The sequence below is a fragment of the Rhinolophus sinicus genome, linkage group LG04 (assembly GCF_036562045.2).
Source record: "Rhinolophus sinicus isolate RSC01 linkage group LG04, ASM3656204v1, whole genome shotgun sequence".
NCBI lineage: Eukaryota > Metazoa > Chordata > Mammalia > Chiroptera > Rhinolophidae > Rhinolophus > Rhinolophus sinicus.
In genome coordinates, this window is record NC_133754.1 from 6237082 (window position 1) to 6261046 (window position 23965).

A 23965-nucleotide genomic window follows, 5' to 3' on the forward strand; every position below is an offset into this window, starting at 1 on the left:
AGTGCAGCGTAGGGAATATAAATAATGTTGCAACAACTATGTGTGTAGTGCTGGGTAGGTATTAGATTAATCAGGGGATCACTTCTTAAATTATATAAATGTGTAACCACTATGCTGTGCAACTAAAACTAATATAAACTAATACCGAATGTCAATTGTAACTGAAAAAAATAAATAATAAAATAAAATTTAAAAGTCATATATACACACAAAGGTTAAGTGCTGCTCTGTAGAACCTGTTTCGGTGGGTGTGTTATGCATTGGATTGCCTTGTGTTTCTTACTACGCCTCATGTCAAAAGAGGTTGGTAAGTCTCCATTGTATAGCACAGAGCAGCCATGACGCTAATTTACTTTGGACAGCTCCTCTCTCCGCTCGCAGAGGACAGACAGCAGAAGTCACCAGGGAGGGCAGACTGTCCTGCACCAGCACTTCAGGGATGCCGCCTGGAAACTAATAGAAAACCGATTTGTGGATGATCACAGCCTGGGAAAGAAACTCAGTGGCAGGCAGTTTTAGGGAGTGGCAGCAGACTCAGCCCACCACACCTGTCATCTGGGGACAGCTGGGTCTTCGGGAGCCCAAACCGACCACATTTCAGTTTCCCCTTCCTTGAAACGAGGATAATCACCATACTGACTATTCTCGTTTGGGGAAGACCAAACTGGGGGCAGGAGGGGAAGACTTTATCCAATAAAGGATGAACCACAAAGCTCAGGCCCATTGGTGGCCTTTCTGGATGATCTGGCAGGTGGACTTCTATTGGCATTCGGGGAGGGAAGGGAGGCCTGTGCTCAGCTCAAGTCCATGTAACATGGGAGTCAGAGAGGACACGTGTGGGAGCACAGACCAGGCAGACCTTTGTTAGGGGGCCTTTCTTCTTCTGGCAGGCAATGTGGGGTCTGATCTTTCACAGTAAACACTGGTCTTAGTGACCTAGAAGAGGACAGCCAGACAGAGCCAACAGGATGGGGGGACCAACTCGCAAAGCATGTGCTGTGTGCAGCCCTTGAGTGGTGGGAAATGGTTTTTGCCAGCTTGGGAGGAGCTTAGCTGGTGGGAGTAGTGGTGAGCACAGGAGTTGTGGTGGTTTCCTGGGGCTGCTAATTTTGGACCAGCCCTGGTACCCTCCCTTCTCAGTGAGAAAGAAAGAGACAGGAGGGGAACTTGGAGGATGGGAGAAATGAAAGTCTTGAAGAACATCACTAAAGGGTCTGGGGTGAAAGACTCTAGTGGACAAAAAACCCTGCCCTCTGTTTTGCAGGGTGCCCCTGTCATGCATGGTGTCATGCGGGGTCTCTGGTCCTGCTCCCCTCATAGGAACACAGGACATGGTGAGGCCAAAAAGGAACACCCACGGAGCCATAGATAGGGGAGTCATACCACTGTAGTCTCGTTGGCGGCTGGGTTGGAGACACAGGAAGCAGGAGCCACACGATCCACAACCTGCCGTCTCCTTCTCTGCCAACCAACCTCACTTGCTAACTGCAATCCGCCCTGCTCACTGCAATCCGCAATCCACACTTGCTAGCTCAGCTATGGCAGTTACATCAGTGGCCAATGGCTAACTGGTTATAGCTGATGGCCAACTAGTCACAGCTGATGACCACCTACTACCCAAGCCAGCACCTTTCCACGTGAGGCTGAGAGCCTGGAAACTGCTCTCTGGGACTCTGTCCCCACAGCCCCTTACAATAATGTCCCTTATGTGATCGAGAGAGGTCCTGGCCACTTCGGCTACTTCCACTTTTAAAGCTCTTACAATATTAAGGAATGAAAAAAATGGCCAAGAGTGCAAAGATGGAATTTTTTTTTTACTTTTTTTTTTTTTAAAGCTGAACAGGACTTTATTGGGAAACAGTGTGTACTTCCAGAACTTTTTCCAAGTCAAGTTGTTGTCCTTTCAATCTTAGTTGTGGAGGGCGCAGCTCAGCTTGAGGTCCACTTGCCATTGTTAGTTGCAGGGGGCGCAGCCCACCATCCCTTGTGGGAGTTGAACCAGCAACCTTGTGGTTGAGAGCCTACTCTCCAACCAACTGAGCCATCTGGCACTGGCCCATGTGGAAATCAAACCAGCAGCCTTCAGTTAGGAGCACGGAGCTCCAACTGCCTGAGCCACCGGGCCGGCCCACAAAGATGGAATTTAAAAAACAACAACAAAGGTCTGTTTAAAGTTGCACCATGAACATCTTTAATCCTGTCAGAAATGTCAGCAGCTGTCCCTGACCTCCTTAGGTGACATCAGACGTCTCATGGAAACAGCAGGTCAAATCCTGCCCCCGTTCAATGCCAGGATAGACATTTAAGAGCAAGTTTTGCCCACCTTCGCTGCTTGAGAATGGGACAAAACCTCATTCCCTCTTTAGCTGGGCTTTCTCAGGATTGTAGTTCTCAAAATTTAGAGTACGTAAGCCTCACCCAGGCTGGTACCAAACATTTCTTCTTAGCCCCACCTGTAATGATTTGGATTTATCAGGTCGGAGGTGGAACCCAAAAGTCTGCATTTTGAGATGCATCTTTCCCACTCCCCACTTACCCATGCAGGCAAACCAACCGCACTTGGAGAGGCTGTGGGGAAGGCTGGCCAGGGAGAGGGGGTACTCACCTGCCAGCCCTGGGCCTCCCCCTCCACCCTCCCAGCTGACCATCCAGAGTGCACGGACTCCTGCCTGCCTGCCCCACGCTCTGTATCACAGCAGGGCTAGGCCTGAGGTCGGAGGGTTTTCACCAAGAGGCCTCAGGCATCTGCTTCTCGCCACGCCCTGAGGCAGACCACAGAGGAGACAGCGGTTCATGGGACTTTAACACACACTGTAGGTGCCTTTTCTGGATTGAAAAAAAAGAATGACAACAACAACAAAGCAACACAAAGGCCCGCCCTCCACTCTCCCCAAAACAACCCCAAAACAAGAAGAGAGGGAATTGTCAAATGTGTGGAAAAGCCCAAGGTCATTAGAGCTGCCCAGGATTCCTGTCCAGTAATCACCCAGCCCCCTGCTGGGTAAATCTAGCTCTGCTTCCCCAGGCACCAATTTCCGACCCGTCCCCAGATGCATCACCATGTCCCCCATCCTGTCCCGCCCTCTGGAGCTGTTCTGACATTGTCTTCACTTCGGTTTCCTTACTGTAACCCACACATAGTATAAGGTTGAACAAAGACATTTATTTGTAAAACCAATTCCCAATGGAAGAGAGATTTTATCCATAGAAAGTAAACCAATGATCATTCAGAGGGCCACATGCATACATTCGTGAAACCAAGGGAAAAACCAAACAGCGCAGTTGAAGACACCAGACGCTACCAATCTGCCAACAGAAAAGCAAAATGTTTTTTTTCCGCTCCAGAACGCGGATGTACCAAGATGTCCTGTGAGAGGCAATGTGGTCCGACATCCACGACATCCACGATGAAGGGATCAGGGAACAGTTGCGGGAGCCTTTTTTTTTCTTTTTTTCTTTTTCTCCTATTCTGTGGCTTGTTTGCTTTCCACAGATATCCCGCTCAGAGCTTAAGTGGTCCTCGACCCTCCGCTGGGAGGCGCCGTGTCAAGTCCCGGGCCTTCTCACATGCCCATCCTTATGCTCTGAATGATCTGAAAGATGGCTGAAAGAGGAAAACAGAGCAGCTCAGATACCAGACAGCACACAGCTGGAAACCCAAACCCACAGCGAGCCCTGCTTCTGCTGACCTTGGACCCTTGACACGGTTAGCGCACAGCTGATTAGATATTTCCTAACAAGGAGTTAAGTTAACAAGAGGTCAGTGAACTTCTTTAAAAAGGCAGCCTTGCCGTGTCTGCTGATGGATGCCTCAGGGATTTATAGATAACTCCTGCAAATTCCACCGAGAGTCAAGGCCAGAAATGCCCCAGGAGCGGAGAGATTTGGCCCCCTTCTCCAGAACCGTTCTGCTACTGCTGGGGACAGGGGTACAGGACTTTCGTGCCAGGCCCTGTACTGATTTAACAGGTCAGTGAGGCCGCCTTTTCAAAATGGCCGTGACCTGGAAAACAAGCAGCCCCTGGGCTGGGCAGAAAGGCAAGTGCTTGGCGCAGAGTGTTCTGAAGCTGAGCCCTTTGCCGTGATGCAAGCGAATCCTCTGGTTGCCTGTAACTTTCTGAAATGTGGTTGTCTCTCCTTGAGTGCAACGCTGATTTATTCAGGGCTCAATCTTCAGTAAAGGGACCTCTTCCCGTGATGGCGAGGGTGTGGGTAGCCTGTAAGCCCCACAGAGAATTCCTGGGACCTGCACTTATTTTGGTAAGAACTGCTTACATAGCTCCCAGCCTGGTTCTAGCTATTGGGTTTAAATGTGTCCCAGGAAAAGAGGACCCCAGCTTCTATTTTACACCCTCCCCAGTGGGCACCATGAGTCAGTTTTGATAAAGACAATAATGATGATAATAGCAACCCCACATAGTGATTTTTTTTGAGGGGAGCTGTGTATCATCTCATTTAATCATGTGCGGAAGCAAAATAAACACTGAGCTCTCAGTGGTCTTGTCCCTTATCTCCTTCACAAAGTCATCTTGGAATACACCCAGGAATGCAGCGTCCTAAGTGACTGCAGTGAAACAGGCTATCCAGAACCCACAGGAAAAAACCCAGCGTTTGACATTTCATCATCTAACGTTAGTGAGTACATGCTGTGTGCCAGGCACCGATTCGGGACACACAGATACATAACGCAGAGCACGCTGGGGAATCTCTGTTGGACAGCTAGATTTGAAAGGTAGATAAAGCACTAATGCGTTTCTTTCTAAAGAAAACAAAACAAAACCCTGCACACATCATCTCTACTTTCCTCAACTGGATGGATAGATGTGAAACACGAGGTAATGTGAACTTTTCATGAGTGTCCAGTGTGGTCATAGTGTAAGATGGCTCAGACTCTGCTGTAACATTGTTATGTTATGGAAGGTGCACAGAGCGCTCTGGGTGGCCGTACTTCTGGGTTCTCGCTTCTGCTTCTTACTGGTTTTTGTCTCAATTATTCACATCTCCGATGGTACTACACTACTCCGCAGGGCCCCCGTCTATTATCACATTGCTGTGGACTAAGCTGAAAACAAAGTTTGTTAGAATTACGTGTAAACTCGAGCAAGCCAGTTCTGTATGACCATGGGAGTGAATTCACCAACTTGTGATATTTAATTCTGGTCACACTGGGGGTTAGCTTGGCCTCTTCTGGGTTTTGGGGTACATCTTGACAGAAGTTGCTAGGTGCATGAGAAAGTACCTTAACAAAATGTCTAAGCTCGCAGAAATAACTGATATTTCTGCCCTCCCCTTCTCAGGGTCCACGAGGAATAAAAACTAAATAAACATTCAGTATTCTGGCTCAAGAGGAATGCTGGGATGTAGCTGTAGAGTCAACATCGTTATGAAAACAATATTTACATCTACGGTGCCTCAGGCTTTGGGATCAGGGAAACATCCCTCATCTTGATAAACAAGGTTACTGTAGAGTGGAATGTCAGTGCCAGGTGGAACCGGGTTTGAATTCCAGTTCTTACTGGACAGTGTGTGCGACTGCAGAGATAAGTTAACCTCTTCGAGTCTGTTTCCTCTTCTGTAAAGTGAGGCCCATGGTACTTGCAGGGTTGTTTTAGGACTCGATAATATGACACATCTGAAGTCTCCTCCCACATCCAGGATTGGATGCGTGGGAGCTGTTGCTGTTATATTATTCCTGTGTTACTATGATTACAGTGATGAGTGCTGCTTCTCCATGTTGGAGCACATTCACCAGAGCCCCCATCCACCTGCCACCCTCCAGAGGGGTGAACTTTGGGAGGTTCCTAAACAGTTCTGAGCCCTGATTTCTCTATTTGTAAGACTGTAGATAGTAGGTACCGTAGAGGATTGCAAGGAATAAATATAAAGACATAAGTAAAAGATCTGCCTATAATAGATGCTCAAAAATGTTATTTCCCCCTTAATTTTATCTCTAGACAAAAAAATCATTGTCAGCAGGATGTAGGTCAATGAATAGGAAAGTCTGTGCCTTCGTCCATCATCCCCCATTAGGTTAATTCATGATTTCGTAAGTGCTAGGTTCTGAAAAAGCCACGCAATTCCTTTTAAGGAACTACTGCAAATTTCTCTAAAGGATCTTAGACAAAATTTGCTTGTCTTAGAGTAGCAACACATAGTAAAACAACCTACCTATTTCTGAGTCTGCTTTAAAAACTAAAGATCATTTCTAACCCTAATTGAGTCCATGAATTGATGCGTAAATATCTGAGAGTCCTAACGTGTTTATAGGTGACCCTTTACCATTGAACCCCCTTGGGGAAACTACTTTGAATAGTCTATTTTAAGTTCATCATTTGCCCCAACATCTAAGATAATGGAGAGGTGGTCGTGTTTATTATTCCTTTTTCAGTTGTGTCAATGTGGTTAGGAAGCCTTCAACATCCCGTAGCAATGATATTAATTGTAATTCTGCGTGCCCGCACAGTAACCCCAGCCTTCCAAATGCTGACGTTCTGAGGCGCTGAACAGGAAGGGAGCCAATGCTGTGTTCAAAGTGGGAAAGGAAATGGGGCGTCTAGACCCTGACAAGTTAATAACTTAACAGGGGGTGAACAAAGCTGAGAAAACAGCTGAGCGGGGGGCAGGAAGGGGGCTGTGGGCAGGCAAGCCGGCAGGGAGGAGAAATGCCAAGAAAGGGTGGTCTGGCCATGGGTGGGTCACAGAGGTTCTGAGAGATCCAGGCCAGAGCAGAATGTACAGAATCCAGAGACCCTACACCCTCCCACCTGCACTGAGGATCCTAGTTCTCGGTAACCTGGGATGGTCACATCTTTCTTATCTTCCACCGACCCCATTCCATGAAATCCTTAGGCGTTAGCATGCAAGAACCACTGACACTTAAAAATTAAACAAACCATAACAATGCTCCTCACTCCACATCTCTCCTCAACAGCTGTCTCCTCTTCCCCTTTGCAACCATTTCCAAAACGCTGTCTATACACACTTCCTCCATTTCTGCATCAATCTGCTTCATTTTAGCTTCTGCTCTCTTCACTCCATTGAAATAGCTCTTGCTAAAGTCACAGGTGACTTTCCATGTCACTTAATCCAACAGGCATTCTTCAGCCACCTCTCGCCTTGCTTCCCTGGTCACCATCACCGAGCACTCCCTCCTTGAAGCTCTATCTTTCTTTGGCCTCTGTGACACTGTCTTCTAGTTCAGAGTTTCCTCCTTTTCAGCGCTGTACACTAAATGCATTTTATGGGGGTCATCCTAACTCCACCAGACCAGTAAACAAGAATGGTGACATTCCTCAGTGAGCATTCGAGCTTTCTTCTCTTCGTTATATTCCCTTTCCATGAGCTATCTCATCCTGGCCTTCAATTTCAGTTGCCACTTAACTTTTGATGACTCACCCACGTGTACTGCCACCCCATGTCTCCTCTGAGCTCTAGACCCACACCTTTTACCATCTAATTGATGTCTACACGTATATGGCTTAAAGGCATGTCAAACTCAACAGGACCTTTTCGCCATCGCTGCCCACTGCCAAGCTTGGCATTATTAACCCCATCTTGCATGTCAGCCAAAACGCCAGAGTCATCCTTCATGCCTCCAACTGATAACTAAGACCTGTGGACTTCACCACCCTAGTCCCAGGGACTATCATCTTTCTCCGGGAACCCGGGGTGACCTCCCAAACTGGTCTACTCTTGCAACTCTTCAATCCTCTCTTCATTCTATAGATGGATTTATTCTTTAAATAAAAACAAATAAAATTACATCATCCCTGTGTGTAAAGCACATCAAAAGCTTCCTATTGCTCAATCCTTGATGAGGTCTCCATGACCTGCATATCCTGGCCCCATCAACCTGTCCAGACTCATCTTATGTCACTCTTCCCCTCTCTTGGGCAATTACTCATGTGTTCAAGAGTTCTCTGCGTTCACTATAGGGCTCTTACACATGCCATTCTTTCTGTCTGAAATACTTTCCCCACCCAACCCTGCTGCCCACTTTTCCTTCATAATTCAAAACTGATGTCTTCAGAGAAGCCTTCTTTGACCATCTTGAGCAAAAGTTTTCAGACCTGAGTGTGTATCTCAAGCTCCTGAGGACATATGGAGACACAATTGCTGGACCCCACCCCCAGAGTTTCTAATCCAAAGGGTCTGCGGTGGGAAAGGAGAATGTGCATTTCTAACTAGTTCCCAGGTACTCCTGAGGCTGATGGTCTGGGGGCCACACATTGAGAACCACTTCCCCAGAGAATCCCAGCCTTGTACTATGTGCTTTTTTAGCCCTACATGCCTCTCCTTCACCCACTTTCACGGCTGAAATTTTACGTGTTTTAGCATGATTACTTGATTGACTCATCTTGCTTCTCCGCCAGACTATAAGCTTCAGGACAGCAGGGACCCTGGATGGTTTGGTTCGTGACTCTACCCCTGGGCCTAGCTCAGCACCGGGCATATAGTAGGTCCTCAGTAAATATTTATTGAAGGAATCAAAGATGAATAACTACAAAATACATTTTAAAAACCTCACATGGTTACTTAGCAAACCAAGAGTCCGCATCCAATGGACACCTTTGGATTCAAATGTCCTTGGAGGGGAAGCAAAGTTATGACAGACCCCCAATTCCTTGAGGTCACGGACTATGTCATGCCACCCACTCTTACCCTGGGGACTGACCTACCCCAGCTAATTGGGAGTGCCAGAAGGACATAGGGATGACAGAAATAGATCTTGAAGAGACGGTCAGAAAGCTGGTGACAAAAGGCTGCCAGAAAGCTGTCCTGTCAGACAATAGAAGACTTTAGAAAGCCACTTTTATTGAAAATAAATAGTTGGTGATAAGAGAGCTCAAGGAAGTTGCTGAGAAGAAAGATTAAGACAGGCCAGAGGAATGTCCTTCAGGAGGATAAGACAACTCTAGAAATCATAAAACTTGATTATTTTTCATTTAGAAAATGAAAAAAAGCATGAAACAGCTGGTAAAAGAAGTATGAACCCTGCGAGAGACAAGTAGAAATATTAGGAGACAAGACATTGAAAGTTGGGTCATTAAGCTCTCTAAAAGAATCAGCATAAAGAAAGTCAAAGGCAAGGTACCATTTTTTGGTGGCTCCTCCAGAGATGGAGATGAGGAAAAAGAGAGAGGTGCCAGGGACAGGGGAGGGCAGGAAGGCACTGATAAAAGAAGGGATGTCAGTAGCAAAGAGTGTGATGTCCTCTCTCCACATTGAAATGGCAGACAGCCCAACCACTCTTAGGAAGAGACCATGCACAGACCCAAATGCTCCATGGGGCACAGGGCAGAGGGTGGCACATGACAAGGGAGGCCACGGGTCACCTTGAGGGAGCCAATGGCTGATGAGATATCTTTTCCAGGTTGTCCATCTCAGATCTTAAGGCAGGAGTTCTGGAGCCGACGCATGTCCTCAGTCTTTCCTCAGTGAAACAGAAGGGCTTCTTCAGGGGTGTTCTGTTCCTCAAACATCCCATTGCAGTCTCAGGGGGAGTGACTCCCCTGTGGATGTCACGATTTCAAGAAGGTTCTAGTGGTCTCCAGGAAAGGCCAGTGTTTATGTGGTCAACCTGCAAACATGGTGAATTCAAATGTGTCCTGCAGCAAGTGTCCAGAATAGAGTAAGGTGATGGGCTGCCAAGTGGCCCAGTCAACAAGCAGCCATGGCTGGGTCAAGGCTGTATCCATCCGGGAGCAGACCCAGGATGGCTGCACCTCTGGTACCTCTGGATAATGTACCTTTTCTGAAAAGGAAAGTAGGAGATATTCTACCAGGCGTTCTTTTCAATACCAGTCATAAGTTAACGGCCTACCGTTCCACAGTACTTTTGGGGAAATGGTAAGAGAGAGGAATGCAGGGTAATACAAAACAGATGGGTTTGGAGTTTGGGTACTAGTTGTCTCACTTTTTAGCTATGGGATGCTGGCTGGTTTCTTCTATGAGCCTCAGTTTTGTGATCTGGAAAAATGAGTACCCCAGTGTCATTATAGGGATTATATGACTAGAAGAGAAAATCTCTGTGTAGGCCTGGCATTATAAGTACTGGATAAATGGGAGCCAAAATTGTTGTGTGAACAGACCCTGCTCACCTTGCTGAACTAGTTTATAGAGAGTTCTTTCTAGAAATAGAGAAGAGGCTCCAGCTGGCCCTGCAGAAGTGACACCACTGACCTCTGGCTGACATACCCTGCCCTCTACCTGTCCAGGTGGGAGCTGGGGCTCATGCAGCATCCTCAGTACCTCCACTGCAGGTGTTTTCACCACCACAAAGCCAAGTCACCAGAAAGGTCAAAATAGTGTCTTTATTTCCTGGTAAGCATTTAGAATCTTGGTCAGAACCTTGCCAAAGAGATCAAGAGCTGGGGAACAGTGCAACTAGGTACCACAGCAGAATGACAATAAGAGCAAACATTTATAAAACCATCACCGTGACTTCACAAAACATCTGACATGCATCAACCCTCAGGATTCGTTTTCATGAGGCTACTCGGAGTCAGGGACCAGCACCAAGCCTTTTAAGAATCAGAGAGCTGAGGCTTAGAGTGGGCACGAATACTCTGGGGAAGGCCATACAGCTAGTAGGTGGCAAGCCGGTTTCAAACCCAGGGAGGCTGCTGGCCCCAGAGCTGGCACACACTGATTTAGTCCTTTCCCTCCTCCAAAGCATCCTTAACAAAACCGGCCAGCCTTCAGGAGGGTAGGGGTGCTGGCTCCTCCAGAAATGGACAGTCCTCTAGCGGGCACAGTGAATGACCTTAAACACAGTCTGGGAGAGTGGGGGGAGTTCAGGCCCAGGCAACAACAGCTCAGGAAATCACTTCTTCATATCTCTTCTGAATGGGTTGTCCTGAGAAACGGACCTGTCTGTGACATGTTATCTCTGTCCCCCTCCCTGCCCTGCAGGCACAGTCCCTGGAGGGTTCAGGTGAAGAGTACAGTCTGTGACAGACAGACAAAAGGGACGTCCCTGCCCTGAAACAGAACAGCTACTCACAATGGATGGTGCCACACAAACCAGCAGGCTCCCCGCTGAAAGGATGAACTCTGGCGGAGCAGAGACAAGCTCTGGGCCGGACTCCATTTCCTATTTGATGGTCCGGCTGTGTATTCCCTTCTAGGGATGAAAAAAATCAGAATATCCAGCAACACAGGAGGTACCCCCTACACTCACACACACACACACACACACACACACACACACACACACACACACACCAACCAGAACAGTTCCTGTTTTGTTTCCCTCTAAGATTTGAACAGAGTTCTGATGCTTAAAAAAAAGAGAGAAAAAGAAAAAGACTAAAAACCACTAGTCTAGATGTTTTGTTCTTAAAAGGCACTTAATTTTTTCTGAATACAAAAGTAATATATGCTCATTGACAAAATTGGAAAATATAGAAAATGATGAAGAAAATAACAGTCACGAGTTACTCCTCTTACCCTACAGGTTTCCCTCTGATGAGAGGATAAGCTCCTGAGTTTCAAGAACAGCCAGGCTTCCAAACAACTGAAATTCTCATCATCCAAAACTAGGAAAGAATAACAGGCTTGGGGAGAGAGAGGAGAGGGAGAGAGAGAGAGAGAGAGAGTTGAAATCAGAATACATAGGGAGAAGTAGTCTGAGAGCGGGACCTGGGGCCAGGCTGGTACGGAAGAGCTCCCATCTGAGAATCAAAGGCTGATGGGAGTTAAACGGTGACTCCATTAATCCCTGTTGAAACCTCCATGAGGGGTAAGGCCAGAGAAGGCTCTAACCATGGTGCTCAGGGTGCTGTCTCAGACTGCCACTTCACGTCACTGCAGAACATAACACCAGGGCTCAGAAAAGGTAAAGAGTACGATAGGACCACAAGAAACACGTATATGCTGGCTAAATGACCAAACTGTCTGAACAACTAACATGCGAAGGAAAAGCCCTAAAGTTTCATTGAGTCCAGGAGGCATTCTAGTCAAAGAGGAAAGGTGAACATTCTGAAGACGGTTGTCCCGTGAACACTGGGGTACTTCCATTATAAAAAGGTTAGGCCAGGGACAGGAAAGGTGAGCATTGGACCCTGCTGTTACAACCATGCCCATGACAGACATTACTAATCGCTTGCAGCACACTTTCCTACAGAGCTGTGGTGTGGCCTCAGAATCCTTCTCAATAAGGCTTTTCAAAGAGCCCAGGACCAGCGGGGAGAAAAACCCAGGGGCGAGGGCTCTGAGCACAAAGTGGTGACGAGCTGCATTAATGGTCTCAGGAAGCGCATCAAGACTGCGAGTGTCTTGTGCAGATAACAGCTGGCAAGTCTGTGTGACAGCATCTTTGCTGACAGACATTCCGGGTCACCCTTGTCTCTGAGTCTCAAGATAAAAATAAGCACTTTTCAGAAGCTATCAAACAGTTCTTCAAAGAGGCAGGTTTTGAAGCCAGGGACTGAGAGAACCAGGATGAGCTGCTTATCTGGAGAGGCCCCACTGCTGCAAAAATGGAAGATAATGTTTTTATAAAAGGGGGTGTTTAGATCCTTTGGGCTTCAGTGTGGATCTGGGGTCCTAGGAGACCAAGTAAAGATAAATGCAACCAGTTAAAAAGGCTCCAGCAACATAAAGTCCCGGGTCAAGACTTGAACAAGGAAAGTTCCTGGCCTATTTCTGGCCCCTCACCAGAGGGGACACATAACAGGTATTTGACTGAGAAGCAGCTTGTAGATTTCTGACAGGATATACATAATATAAACAACAATAAAGCTGGTTACCAACTTAAACAAAACACAGCCTGAGATGGCCCTGAGATGGCCCATCTGGATAATACTGTGTCTCAAAAGAATGCACAGTTCCCAAAGCTTTTCTATCACAAAGCAAACTTTTATAGCAAAACAGTGGTGTATTCGGGGTGTGTTAACGAAATGAAACTTTCATTTCACTTCTGACATTCGGCTTAAAGTACAAACCCCTATTCACTGATTATAGTCGGCACGTGGGTGCTTCCTTTTTCTTGCATGGGGACGTCTGAAAGATTTTGATGCTTTTGCATAGGAAAACAATCTCATGCACCCAGAGTGTTACCACTGAAACTGCTCACACTCATCCTTGGGCCTAGTGTCTTCTGAAAGATCCAGAAAAATGTGACGGCTGAGCCTGCCAAATAAAGGCACAGCCCGGAAGGATGAAAGGTGAATGGAAGCTTAAGCACCTCATGGCACACCAGTCCCATCCATGGTGCCACGATTTTCCATGAGGGCGACGGGGACAGAGGTGGTGACCGAAGCTGCAGGTTTCAAGCTCGCTGTGGGCCAGCTCGTACCTTCCTGGAACCATTCAATGCCAGGACCACCTTTGAGGGGCTCTTATTATCCCTATTTGATTGATAAGGAAATCAATAGAGAGAGAGTAAACAACTTGTCCAAGGTTATTCAGCAGATAAATAGCAATTCTAGGCTTTGAACCCACATCTGGAAGATTCCAAAATGAACCTCCCCTCTGAGGCTTCTTGTCCTGTTACTGCCAGTTGGTAAGGTTTCAAAGAAGTATCTTGCCTAAGAGACCTTTTGCAATCATGGAATGTGGAAATTTACTTACTCTGAAGAGGGGTGTATTTAGATAAACCTCCTCCAACTGCCTCTTACCAGGATAATGTATTAGAGGTTACTGCCATGTCCCTGGGCTGGCCTCAGATCCTGGGGGTCTCTGGGCAGCCCCAGCACTCTTCTCAGATTTCCTGGTGAGGGGGTGCTGTTCCCTAGGTGCGTATTTGGGCCCGGGGTCTCTGGGTGCCTTCCTCCTGTACCCTCGCTGCTCTCCTGGTTTTGGTTCCTCTTCCTTCCCTTCCATTATCTTGCTCTTTTCAGCACCGTAGGCACGAAAGGCACATGCAGAGAATGAGGATGAGAGAGACTGAGAAGCAAGGGGTCAAGGTTTGCTGTGACACGTCACTCCCCATAATAAAGGGGTCCTGTAACCTCCTGGAGGTTTGTTAACTTGTTTTTTTCCACATAAAATGGAGAAAGGGTGACCAATAAGCGAGCATGTACTTAAATGCCAACATTGTACCAGCCTTGATTCTTTCCCAGAATGCTGGTATAGAAACAGAGAAGATGTACATTCCTCCTTCCTTGCCTGCCCCAGATATTTATTTACCCTACGTCTGAAAAGAGCTCTTTGCCCACCCAATCATCAATCAGAAAAGTGGGGTAATAGCGTAAGGTCATAAAAGCAAGTGAGTCAAGAGAATCAGATCAATGACCAACATCTTCATTAGTATTAGAAGATTTCATACTTTTCCTGTCTGTTTAGAAATATACAAAATAGGAAAAACCAGCGACATGAACTCAGAGAGGACAAGTGACCTCATACGTACCACTGGGACTTGGTGACATGGAACTTTAGCCTGGGATACAGGTATGTCTCGTTCAAAGGAAAGAGCCCTAATAGAAAGACAGGCAGTGTGTGTGTGTGTGTGTGTGTGTGTGTGTGTATGTGTGTGTGTGTGTGTGTAGACGTGTGCAAATCCTACCAGGAACCCCAGTGCATTTTGTGTGAGTGTAACAGGTAGGAGTAGGCGTGAGGGTGTGTACAGCACAGGTCGGTGGTCGGACTTGGGCCATGGTGGGGGATCTCTCCTACTATGGACTACAGAGCTGGGCTAGAGCTGAGCGAGGGCACGGATAAGGGGCTTCAATCAGCAGAGCAGCTGGTAAGTGGAATGGCGAGGCCTGAGGAAATCACATTCTTTTAAATGTAGAGAAAAGATCGGTGGGAGCCTATGGCCTGTGACATTAACAGGGAGAAAGTCAAGAGAGATGGTGGGCTCAGCAAAATGAACTGAATTGTGACTAATCCCAGAGAGGTGGCCGTGGGGACACATCCAAAGGAGCTATTGTACTTTTCATGGCATGTTTGGTTTAGAAAAGGACATGTACAAAGATAGAAGGAAGGGAACAGTACCAAGGAAAAATTGAGAAGAGTGACACATTTCTGTAAGAACAGAGCCCAACTTGAGCTGATGATGCAAAAAAAAAAAAAAAAAAAAAAAAAAAAAGAGAAAAAAAAGCTAAAGCTGGCAAAAAAAAAAAAAACCCACCAAAAAACAAAACAGGGTGGTGGTAGTGGATGATTCTTGGTTATGATTTAAAAAAAAGATGAGACCAGTTACCTAGGGATCATGAGAACATGTTAACAGAAGACGGAGATGGTGAGACAACCCAACTCCCATTTGATATCTAGCCTTTCCATAAAAGCAAAATGGCCTTAACTGGGAAGACGTAAAGCAGCATTATTAAAGGAGCCCTGGACACGAAGGCAGGGGATGGGACATGCCACTAAGTGGGGTGGCCTCTTAGCCACCTCAAGATTAAGTCTCCAGCCCCTGCAGTCCCCATCCTAGGGCCCTGGACTATCCTACCAGAGCCAGTGTACTTGAACTCTGAAAAAAACACTGGAGACAGGAAAGACTGCTATAAGATTGTCATCAGCGTATGTCCTGATGTGCCCAAGGGGGAAAGATACAGTTCCTACTATATGGACCAACACACCCAGCAAAATTTTAATACAAATGTAATTTAGGGAAGGTTTCAAAGGTAAGCCCTTTGAAAAGGATGGTCATTGAGAACTAGCACAGGTTGAGAAAAACAAGCCGGACCAAACAACTGTATTGGCTACACCCCCACCTTTTGCTACCTAAGGGTGGAGACTGGGTAGGATCCCAGTTGCTATGTGTCTTGAGGAAAAAACACCGGCTGTGGAACTGTTTCATCTGACCACATGGGCAGTATGATGAGCGGGCGCACAGACCCCGTGGTTGGACCTTGGCCACTTCTGAGCGGGTGCACTACCTCCAGCCTCTTGTCACCTAGTGTTTCTTCGTGGGGAATAACCGTCTCTTTGTCTGGCTGTTTGTCCTTCAAAACCCAGCCCAAACTGCACCTCCTCTGGGAAGCTTCCTCTACTTCCCAGCATGATTTACAAGTCCCCGCGACAGTCTGATTGTGTTCTCCCAAATTCACACGTTGGCACCCCCAATGTGAAGGTGGTAGAACATGAGGCCTTGGGGAGGCGATTAGGTCATGAGGGTAGAGGCCTCATGGGTGGGATTAGTGCTTTTAAACAAGAGACCCCACAGGGCTTCCCAGTGCCATCTGCCACATAAGGATGCCATGTGAAGATACAAGGAGAAATCTGTGACCAGAAGGAGGGCTCTACCCAACCATGCTGTCACCCCAATCTGACCGCCAGTCTTCAGAACTGTCAGCAATACACTTCTGCTCTTTCTAAGCCACCCAGGCTGTGGTGTTTTGTTACAGCAGCCTGAATGGACTAAGACGGCCCCTTATCCAGGCTCACCGAGCACTCCGGGCACTCTCCTATCACAGCGCCCTTTTCCGGTTATGACTGACAGCTTCCTTATTTGCCTCCCCCAGTGCCCACAGGGCCTGATGGGGGTTGTGGCTCCAAAGCCCAGCACAGTGCCAGGCACACAGGGGACCCTGACATTCGATGATTGCCTGCAGGTGTTCTGTGGAGAGGTTCAAAGTCAGCCTGAAGGGAGTGTCTCTAATTGTGTCCCTCAGGCTTCTCCAGGTCTAGACTTTTATCAGTGACTTGGGAAATGATGTACTTTCAGAGACTATAAAGCTGGAAAGAAAGAGAATTAGATAAAAGGCTCAAGGTTCAAGATCTAACAATCTGTGGGCTGGCCATAAAACTTGAAAACACAGATAACTTTTTTTATAGATTAGTTTTTGATTTTTCTGTGGCATGCTAAGGCACAAGTTTTTTGTGTTTTTTTCTGGGGGGGGGGGTAGGGGTGAAAACCAGAGACAGCTCATCTGAGGTAAAGCATCACAGCTGAATATGCAGGCACGGATGGAAATGCTGCATTAATGTACCAAAGTCATTGCAATTTTGTACAGTGCTCTGAAGTATGCATTGCTAATGAGGGACAATATATTGACTATTATCATGTAATGTCATTGACTATATTGTACATTATAAAGTAATAAGGGTAAGACATTTATTATGTATGTTCTTCACGTTGACAAACTTTATGGCTTCTCTGTAGAAAGACAACTGACAACCAACAATAAAATTTTAGTAAAAATTTTTATGAAGCTTTATATTAAGTCTCAAAAAAGTGAACTGGATTTCTACAGTATGGGGAATATCTGGTTTTATTCATCCATCCATCCATCCATCCATCCATCCATCCATCCATCCATCCATCCTTCCCTCCCTCCCTCCATCCATCCTGAGCATTCACTATATGCTAAATTCTGTACTGGGACCTAAAAATTTAGTGGAAAGTAAACACTGCCTTCCCTGAGCTTCTCTCCTAGTAGAAGGAAATGGGTAATAAGTAAGCAAACTACATCATTTCAAATGCTGATGACAGCCATGATTAAAATAAAGAGCTTGGTGGCGCCCGGCTGGCCATTAGCTTGATGTGAGTCTAGGACATGCCGTGGCTGTTCAAAATAAACTGCAAGCCGGGTCATATTAATAGAAGCAGAGTGCTGAGATCAAGGACAGTGACAATCCTGCTGCCTCTGTAACATTCACACCACTTGCAGACCAACTTCTGCAGTTACAAATGCTGTTCTTTAAGAGGGTCATGGAGTGGATCCAGAAGAGGTGTCTAGAAACCACATCTTGTGAGAGGCCATGTTGAAAGACTAGGGAAGTTTAGTTTGCAGAAGGAACCACTAGGCAGTCATCTTTAAAATATCCAAAGATTCAAGATGTTCAGAAGAGAGTGAGTTCATGCTGTGTGACTGCAGGAGTCCCCACTTGAATTATTGAGAAGACAACACAGTGTCGTTCACAAGACAGGAGACGTTTCTAACAGAGTTAGACCTATACAGAAATGGACAGGCTCTCTGAAGAAGTGAGCACTCTGCCCTCAGGCGTATTCCAGCAGAGGATGGGTAAACTCTGTTAAAGATGAGGGATCCCCACGTGGGACAAAAGATTCCCTTCGAGGACACAGCCTTGGGAACGGATACAGTTTTGTTTGAGCGGGAGACCTTCTCATCTTAGAAGGCCAAATCATCTTTAAAATGTTTCAGCCTCAAGCAACAATCATGCCAAGTCCTTTAGGTCCCTCCTTCCTCTAAGAGCTTTTGTTTCCTTGGAAGAGTGGTCTCTTGAAGGTCAGAGGCACTGATCTATGTTTAGTCATGGGTGTCTCTTGTCATTGGGGCAGAGTGACAGCTTCATGGGAGGCCTAGGTGTTGCAGGAAGCTGTGGACTCCTGGCCTTCCGTGCCCTGAGCAACAGTGAGGTGATGGAGATGGGACCCTGTGAAGGCTTACCTTGCTGTTAGAAGCAACCTCTACTCACCAGTATTTCAGAGACCCAACCCATGGGGACCAGGAATTATGTCAAGATTCCTAACAGCAGAATTCAACTAGAAACGATGGCAGGATCCTTTTGCTCAAGTCTCCTCTTTGTATGCGTGTGTTTGCATGTCAGTGTAAGTAAAGCTCTCTGAACTTGTCACCTTCCAGTATCAGGTGACCTTGAGGCTCAGGTCAAAGGCTCAGTTCTCTTTAGAAGCACCGTAGAGCTTCCCTTATAAGGCATAAGCACGGTCTCTCTGGAATGTGGCTTGATCTCTGTCAGACAGGTGTTCTACTTTCTGTTCTAAGTGCCCATTTTAGCCTGTGTCTTCACATAAAGGTTTCCTGAACTGTACAGTGTACACAGCCAGTTTAATTGCTCCACACAATCATTTTATGATTACAGTGTGATAGCGTATCTGTTCTGTCTCTATCCATATTTGGTCTGCTGGAATAGAAACTCAATCCAAACCCATTAAGATGAAGGCTTTGGGCAGTGATTAACTTGAATCTCAGACTAATATGATTTTTGTCTATTTGCCTTGTAAATAAAACAGAACACATGTTTTCTTTCAAGGACAGAGGAGAACATAGGACATAAGGCCAGTGAAAACCCCATACCTGAGCCACAGACAACGAAAACAAACAGTGCCAACAGCCAGGGTCCCACAGGGTATTTCTCTTCCTGTGGCCTCTAAAAGAGAGCGGGGGAAAGGAAGGTTAGGTTCATGAATTCAGGAAACACTTGTTGAGCACACCAGTCACTGTGGGAGGGGTTGGGGCTACCACTGGGAGCAAGACAGGCTCTGTCTCCATGCCCAGCAGGCAGGGATAGACACATACAGTCAATTGTGAAGGATCAAGCTAGAACTGGAAACATTCATCCATAACCTTATTTACACCTGTAACTCAATGAACTTGGTGGTCTTAGACATTCTGGGGACAGGATGTAAATACGTAAAATCAGTACAGGGACCGGGAGCCGGAAATGCTATTGCTAACAACCGCTTCCATTTGTAGAAAGCACACTCTGTGCCGGATACCACACGCGGCAGTCTACATGGACCATTTCCCGTGCTCACAACTCCACACAACTCCATTCTGTAGCTGAGAACTGAGGCTCACATTTGTTCACTTCAGCGAGAGCTGGGATTCAGTTAGTTAGGTCTGCCTCATTACAGAGCTGGGTGTTTGACCCACAGATTCGTCTTTAATTCCTGCATTTGTGAATTCCAAGTAGGGTCACGGAGTACAGCCACGTTCTCGAAACCACCTACATGCCAAAAACTTTGGGAAGGCAGTGCAATGGACATCCTTAGAAACGCAGAAGCAATTGTGACTGGATGTGAGGGAAGCAGCATTTTGTAATCAAATTCCTAAGCATCAGTGAAGCTGCCACTTTGGACAAATGTCTGCATTTCCCGGAGGCAGACAGGGACTGTTGTACCCACACCAGCCTAGTTCTGCAGACCGCCTGCTCTTCTCAAACCAAAAGTACAGCTGTAACAACATCCCTCTGCAATCCCTCCAGGTCTATTTGCAGGCAGGGCTTGGTCCCTAAAATCAAATCAATTGATGGAAAAACAGTTATTTTCCAAGTGGCATCTGAAAAAGCAGTGAAATTCTCAGAAAGGGAGAAGGTAGAGAGAAAAAAGTAAAGTCACTAAATATTTGTATATTAACATGAGCCAAAAATAGGCTATAGCACATATAAGTTAAAGAACTCAGTTTACTATATATAGATAAGGCCACAATTCTTTGGTTCACAGCTTACCTGGTACATTCTTAGAGAGCCCTCTCTCTTCTACCTCAGTTGGGTTCACTTGTCACTTGTATTGCCATGTCCTTTTTCTTGCTGTTTAATCACAGTTTGTATCTCTCTGTTTATTCTTGTGATAATGTGTTGAATGCCTGTCTTTCCACTTGGCTGTAGGCCCCACAAGAGCAGGCACTTTCTCTTTCAAGCATCAATGTATAGCAAAGCCGGGCACAGAACTTAAACAGTAGATTTTTAATCAACGTTCACTGAAGAATGAAGAAGCGTACAAGCTTCATTAAACATGATTTCTCAAGCCAGGTAAAGACAGGGTCTAGGAAGGATATTGTCTTTCTTTTTATCGTACTTCCTAATTGGCGATAGGTTTATCCCTGCATTTCTCTTACTGGAGAAGTGTGGATTAAGTGTCAGTGGTGGCTAGACTCTGACTAAGAATCGAAACCATTCACCTCCGTGCCCTTGACAAGCTTATATATACCACCATTCTTGTGTGAGGGCAAATCACACTGCAAGGGAGGACCTCGCTTGACCTTGACTAGACAAGGTCAAAATCAGTCTTAAATAATTACAGAAGGTAACTTTAACCAGCATTCTTATTGTGTCATTCTTTGGCATTTAAGACCAGGTCAAGGTCAGATCAAGTACATAGTACCAGAGCTATTAAGTAAAGTTACCTGGACAGAGTGTGACATTTATCCTGCCCCACCCTGTTGCACCAACTTCCTAAACAATTTGTTGTAGTTGACCAGAAGTCAGTTCTGTTGCTGCCATCCTACGAATGCTATATAAGACATTCATTTTGCTCTATCTCCAGCAAAGCCAACAAGTGAATGCAGAAGCCTGTAAATGAATTATTTGTCTCGTTAGATACCGGAAGTCCTTTATTTTTCCAGCGCAGGAAAACTCATCATGCAGGGCTTGGAGCAAAAACGTTTTTGATGACATTTCCTAGTGAATCAATATTATTTGGGACTTTCAGACTCAAGAGCACCTGGATGATCATAATACCAGTGCATCCTTTTCTGACAACTTCACGTTCCTTTTGTTGGCAGCGGTGCCCAGCACAATCCCATTGAGACAACTCACCTTCACGTGAATCTATTGCTGGGAAAGGTAACAAAAGCAGTAGACTCCTGCAAATGAATTCATTTCAAAAAGGAGTTTGCCACTTCCTGAGGCTCCCAAATGTCAGGGGATGGCTTTCCCTGTGATAAGATAATGGCAGGGTAACTCAGAACTCTGAAATTTAAATTCCCTCTTCATTCTGGACGAGTTACTACTGTATAATCATGAAATGATTATTCCTTTTCTGTTTCTTGGCTCTATCTGCTATCTGGGAGAATAATATTGATTGACTCCATAGTTATTAGCTAATAATAATATACCACAGCATTTGCATACAATTAAAGGACTTTTATTTCCCAACGATTAGTTTGAATTTTCAGTTAGAATCTGTTCATCTGTCCCCATTTATTGAATTTCATCTGAATAAGTTATCCCTTACAAGTCAATATTTTCAAAGTAGAATCATGTTTAGCCTGTAATTAGGAAAATGAAATTTAAGATTAAATCATTTCTTCTTGAAAGAGAATTTCATTTTTCTTTTTGGATGTTGATCCATTTATAATAAAGTTAACCAAAAAGCCCTTCTCACCAATAAAAATAAACCCTTTTATTGCGAATTTAGTAGGGCCATTTAACCAGGCACTCTTGAAGGACCCACTCCATGGTATATCAGAACTTATTAAAATGCAGTCACACCATACATTAAACATAATTTGAATGCAGCTCTGAAAGTTGAACTGCAGGTAACTACATTTTCTAGATATTTAAACAGCTTTTTCTCTAATTTTTCCATTCTCTTTTCTTATTTTGAAGCCACTAATTTTTGTTTCAGTTTCCAAACATTTTCTAGTGGTCTTGAAAAGCTACAGGTGGCAGACACCGAGTTTACCAAGCCTAATAGATAAAACAACTCTGCAAATTAGTTCCTGTTTTGCTGTTACTTTTACAGTCAGGTAAGCTGTCAACTGAGTTCATTTAAAAACTGAACTCTGGTTCCTTAGTTCATTAAGAAGAACCGCATAACTACAGATATTCAGGACATCAGCTACTCTGCATATCCTCAAAAGAATTGATCTCCTACGGGTATAAAACCCTGAATGCTTAAACATCAATTGAAATTGTCAACATCAATTTGGAGAGCAAGTTTTGTTTTTGTTTTTTTCCTGAGTAAAATAAACAGGGCAAACATAGGTCTATGTGAAAAATGGTTCCAATCCAATGGCACACTGGCATTTTGCTGGCCAATCATAACTAAATGACCTAACTCCCCAGTGAGAGAATTTCAAGCATGATGTAAGCCAGAGGTGTGCTTAGAGCCCTGAGTAGAGCTGAAATTGGTCCGAAGGTTTCTCTGCTATAGTACTGTTTGGTTTTGCAAGAATTGTGGTGTAATGATTGCAGATTCCGCTTTTTTGCTCAGTTTATCAAACCAGCATCATTTCTTTGGCTAAAAGGAATTGCTTCATCAAGTCTGCAGACTTCTCCAGCCAAACCCCAAGCTTCAGTTGACTTCCACTTGTGCCTGGGATAATAGATTCCAGGCGCCTTTGCTCATAGACTTGGAGACTCACACTGCCCAACCACTCAGCTGAGGCACACATTTGAATGTCCAAAATCATAGGCGTGCCTTTTCTGTCGAAGGTTATTTGCATTGCTAAAAGAAACCCCTGTGCATAAGGCACAGATTTTACTTACAAGGCGTCATGAAGCTTTAATCTACAGTTTGGGGGGCACAGAATGCCTGGCAATAAACTAGTCTCTCAAGTTCTGGGTCATCCCATCAGACTTGAGCCTGACTTCACTGGGTGAACAAGAGGAAAGTTGCATTTAAACTTTAGCTCAGTGGTGAGATGCCTCACTGGAGAAGAGACAAAATAGGAGGATGGAGGGAAATATGGGTCTGAATCTCATTCCATTCTTCCAACTTCTACAGGCAGACCACCACACTACCAAGGGGCTGGAAAGAAAACCTTATCACAGTGTGTCTGTTGGAGATGGAGGGCAGCGGTGAAGCCTGGGAAGGGGAGATGACAAATGGCTTTCATTCATTCATTCATTCATTCATTCACTCACTCATTCATCACTTATTAAACAAACGTTACTAGGTTCTGGGCCGTGTCAAGCAGGTGCCTTAACTGTTTCCGTAACTATGTGACTTTCCGTCTTTCCCAGAGACAAAAGCCTAATTCTTTCCTGGGGAGGCTCTTCCTCCCCTCCGTGGTAGCCCCAAGCAGCCACTCCCACGGGGGTCACGACCAAACAGGGCCCTCTCTGCCCTCGAGAGCACCGAGGAGCCCGCGCCAGCTCTTGGAGTCCACTGCGCGGGACCCCGCAGGAGGGGCGGGCCGAGCGCGGAGCAGACGGGAGGCCGGGCCCTGAGCCCGCCCGCCCGCCGCCCCGCCCCACCCCGCCCCGCTCCGGCCCTGCCGCCTCGGCCGGCCGGGCGCCGCCTCTGCCTTACCAGGGTTTTGGCTACGTTCCCTCTCTGAGTGATGTTTTTGCTGTGCTTCTCGTTAGCCATCCGGATTCGCTGTTTGGCCACCATGGCTTGGGCTCTGGAAGTGCTCTTCACTTCCACCTGCAAGGATTCCGCGCGTGAGCCCCAGGCAGGGCCGAGCGCGTCCCGGCCGCCCCGGGCGCTGCAGGTGGCAAGGCGCGGCCCCACAGCCTGGCGCACCCCGCTCCCCAACCCCCACCGAGCCGGCTCCAGAGAGAGGCCAGAGCCCGGAGCCCGGACGGAAGTAATCTTTCATCTCAGGAAACCCTCTCCTACTTCCTCGCCATCCTTCCGGTC

General features: G+C 46.2%; 1 protein-coding gene across 3 annotated transcripts; it reads right to left on the reverse strand.

Moving 5' to 3' along the window:
- Window positions 1–3143: 3143 nt before the first annotated feature.
- Window positions 3144–23965, reverse strand: SERP2 (stress associated endoplasmic reticulum protein family member 2). 3 transcript variants are annotated; one of them, XR_012495434.1, is made up of 4 exons: window positions 23633–23961; window positions 18951–19023; window positions 9336–9580; window positions 3144–3604 (listed from the first exon to the last, which is right to left on the reverse strand). XR_012495434.1 is itself a non-coding variant. In XM_074329314.1 (4 exons), coding segments are annotated over exons 1-4 (279 nt in total). In that variant the 5' UTR covers window positions 23717–23965; the 3' UTR covers window positions 9622–9752. The 3 variants fall into 3 exon arrangements, 2 of the variants coding, with proteins under 2 accessions (XP_019612551.1, XP_074185415.1); XM_074329314.1 differs by lacking the exons at window positions 3144–3604; window positions 9336–9580 and adding exons at window positions 9622–9754; window positions 11006–11125 and having other exon boundaries at window positions 23633–23965; XM_019756992.2 differs by lacking the exon at window positions 9336–9580 and having other exon boundaries at window positions 23633–23949.

Excerpts from the sequence above, each read along its gene's own strand:
- SERP2 (XM_074329314.1), bottom strand. The coding sequence starts at position 23,716 with ATGGTGGCCAAACAGCGAATCCGGATGGCTAACGAGAAGCACAGCAAA. Across the intron at positions 19,024-23,632 it reads GGAACGTAGCCAAAACCCTG|AGGCCACAGGAAGAGAAATA; the intron begins GTAAGGCAGAGG and ends GCTCTCTTTTAG. Across the intron at positions 11,126-18,950 it reads TTTCGTTGTCTGTGGCTCAG|AAGGGAATACACAGCCGGAC; the intron begins GTATGGGGTTTT and ends TTTCATCCCTAG.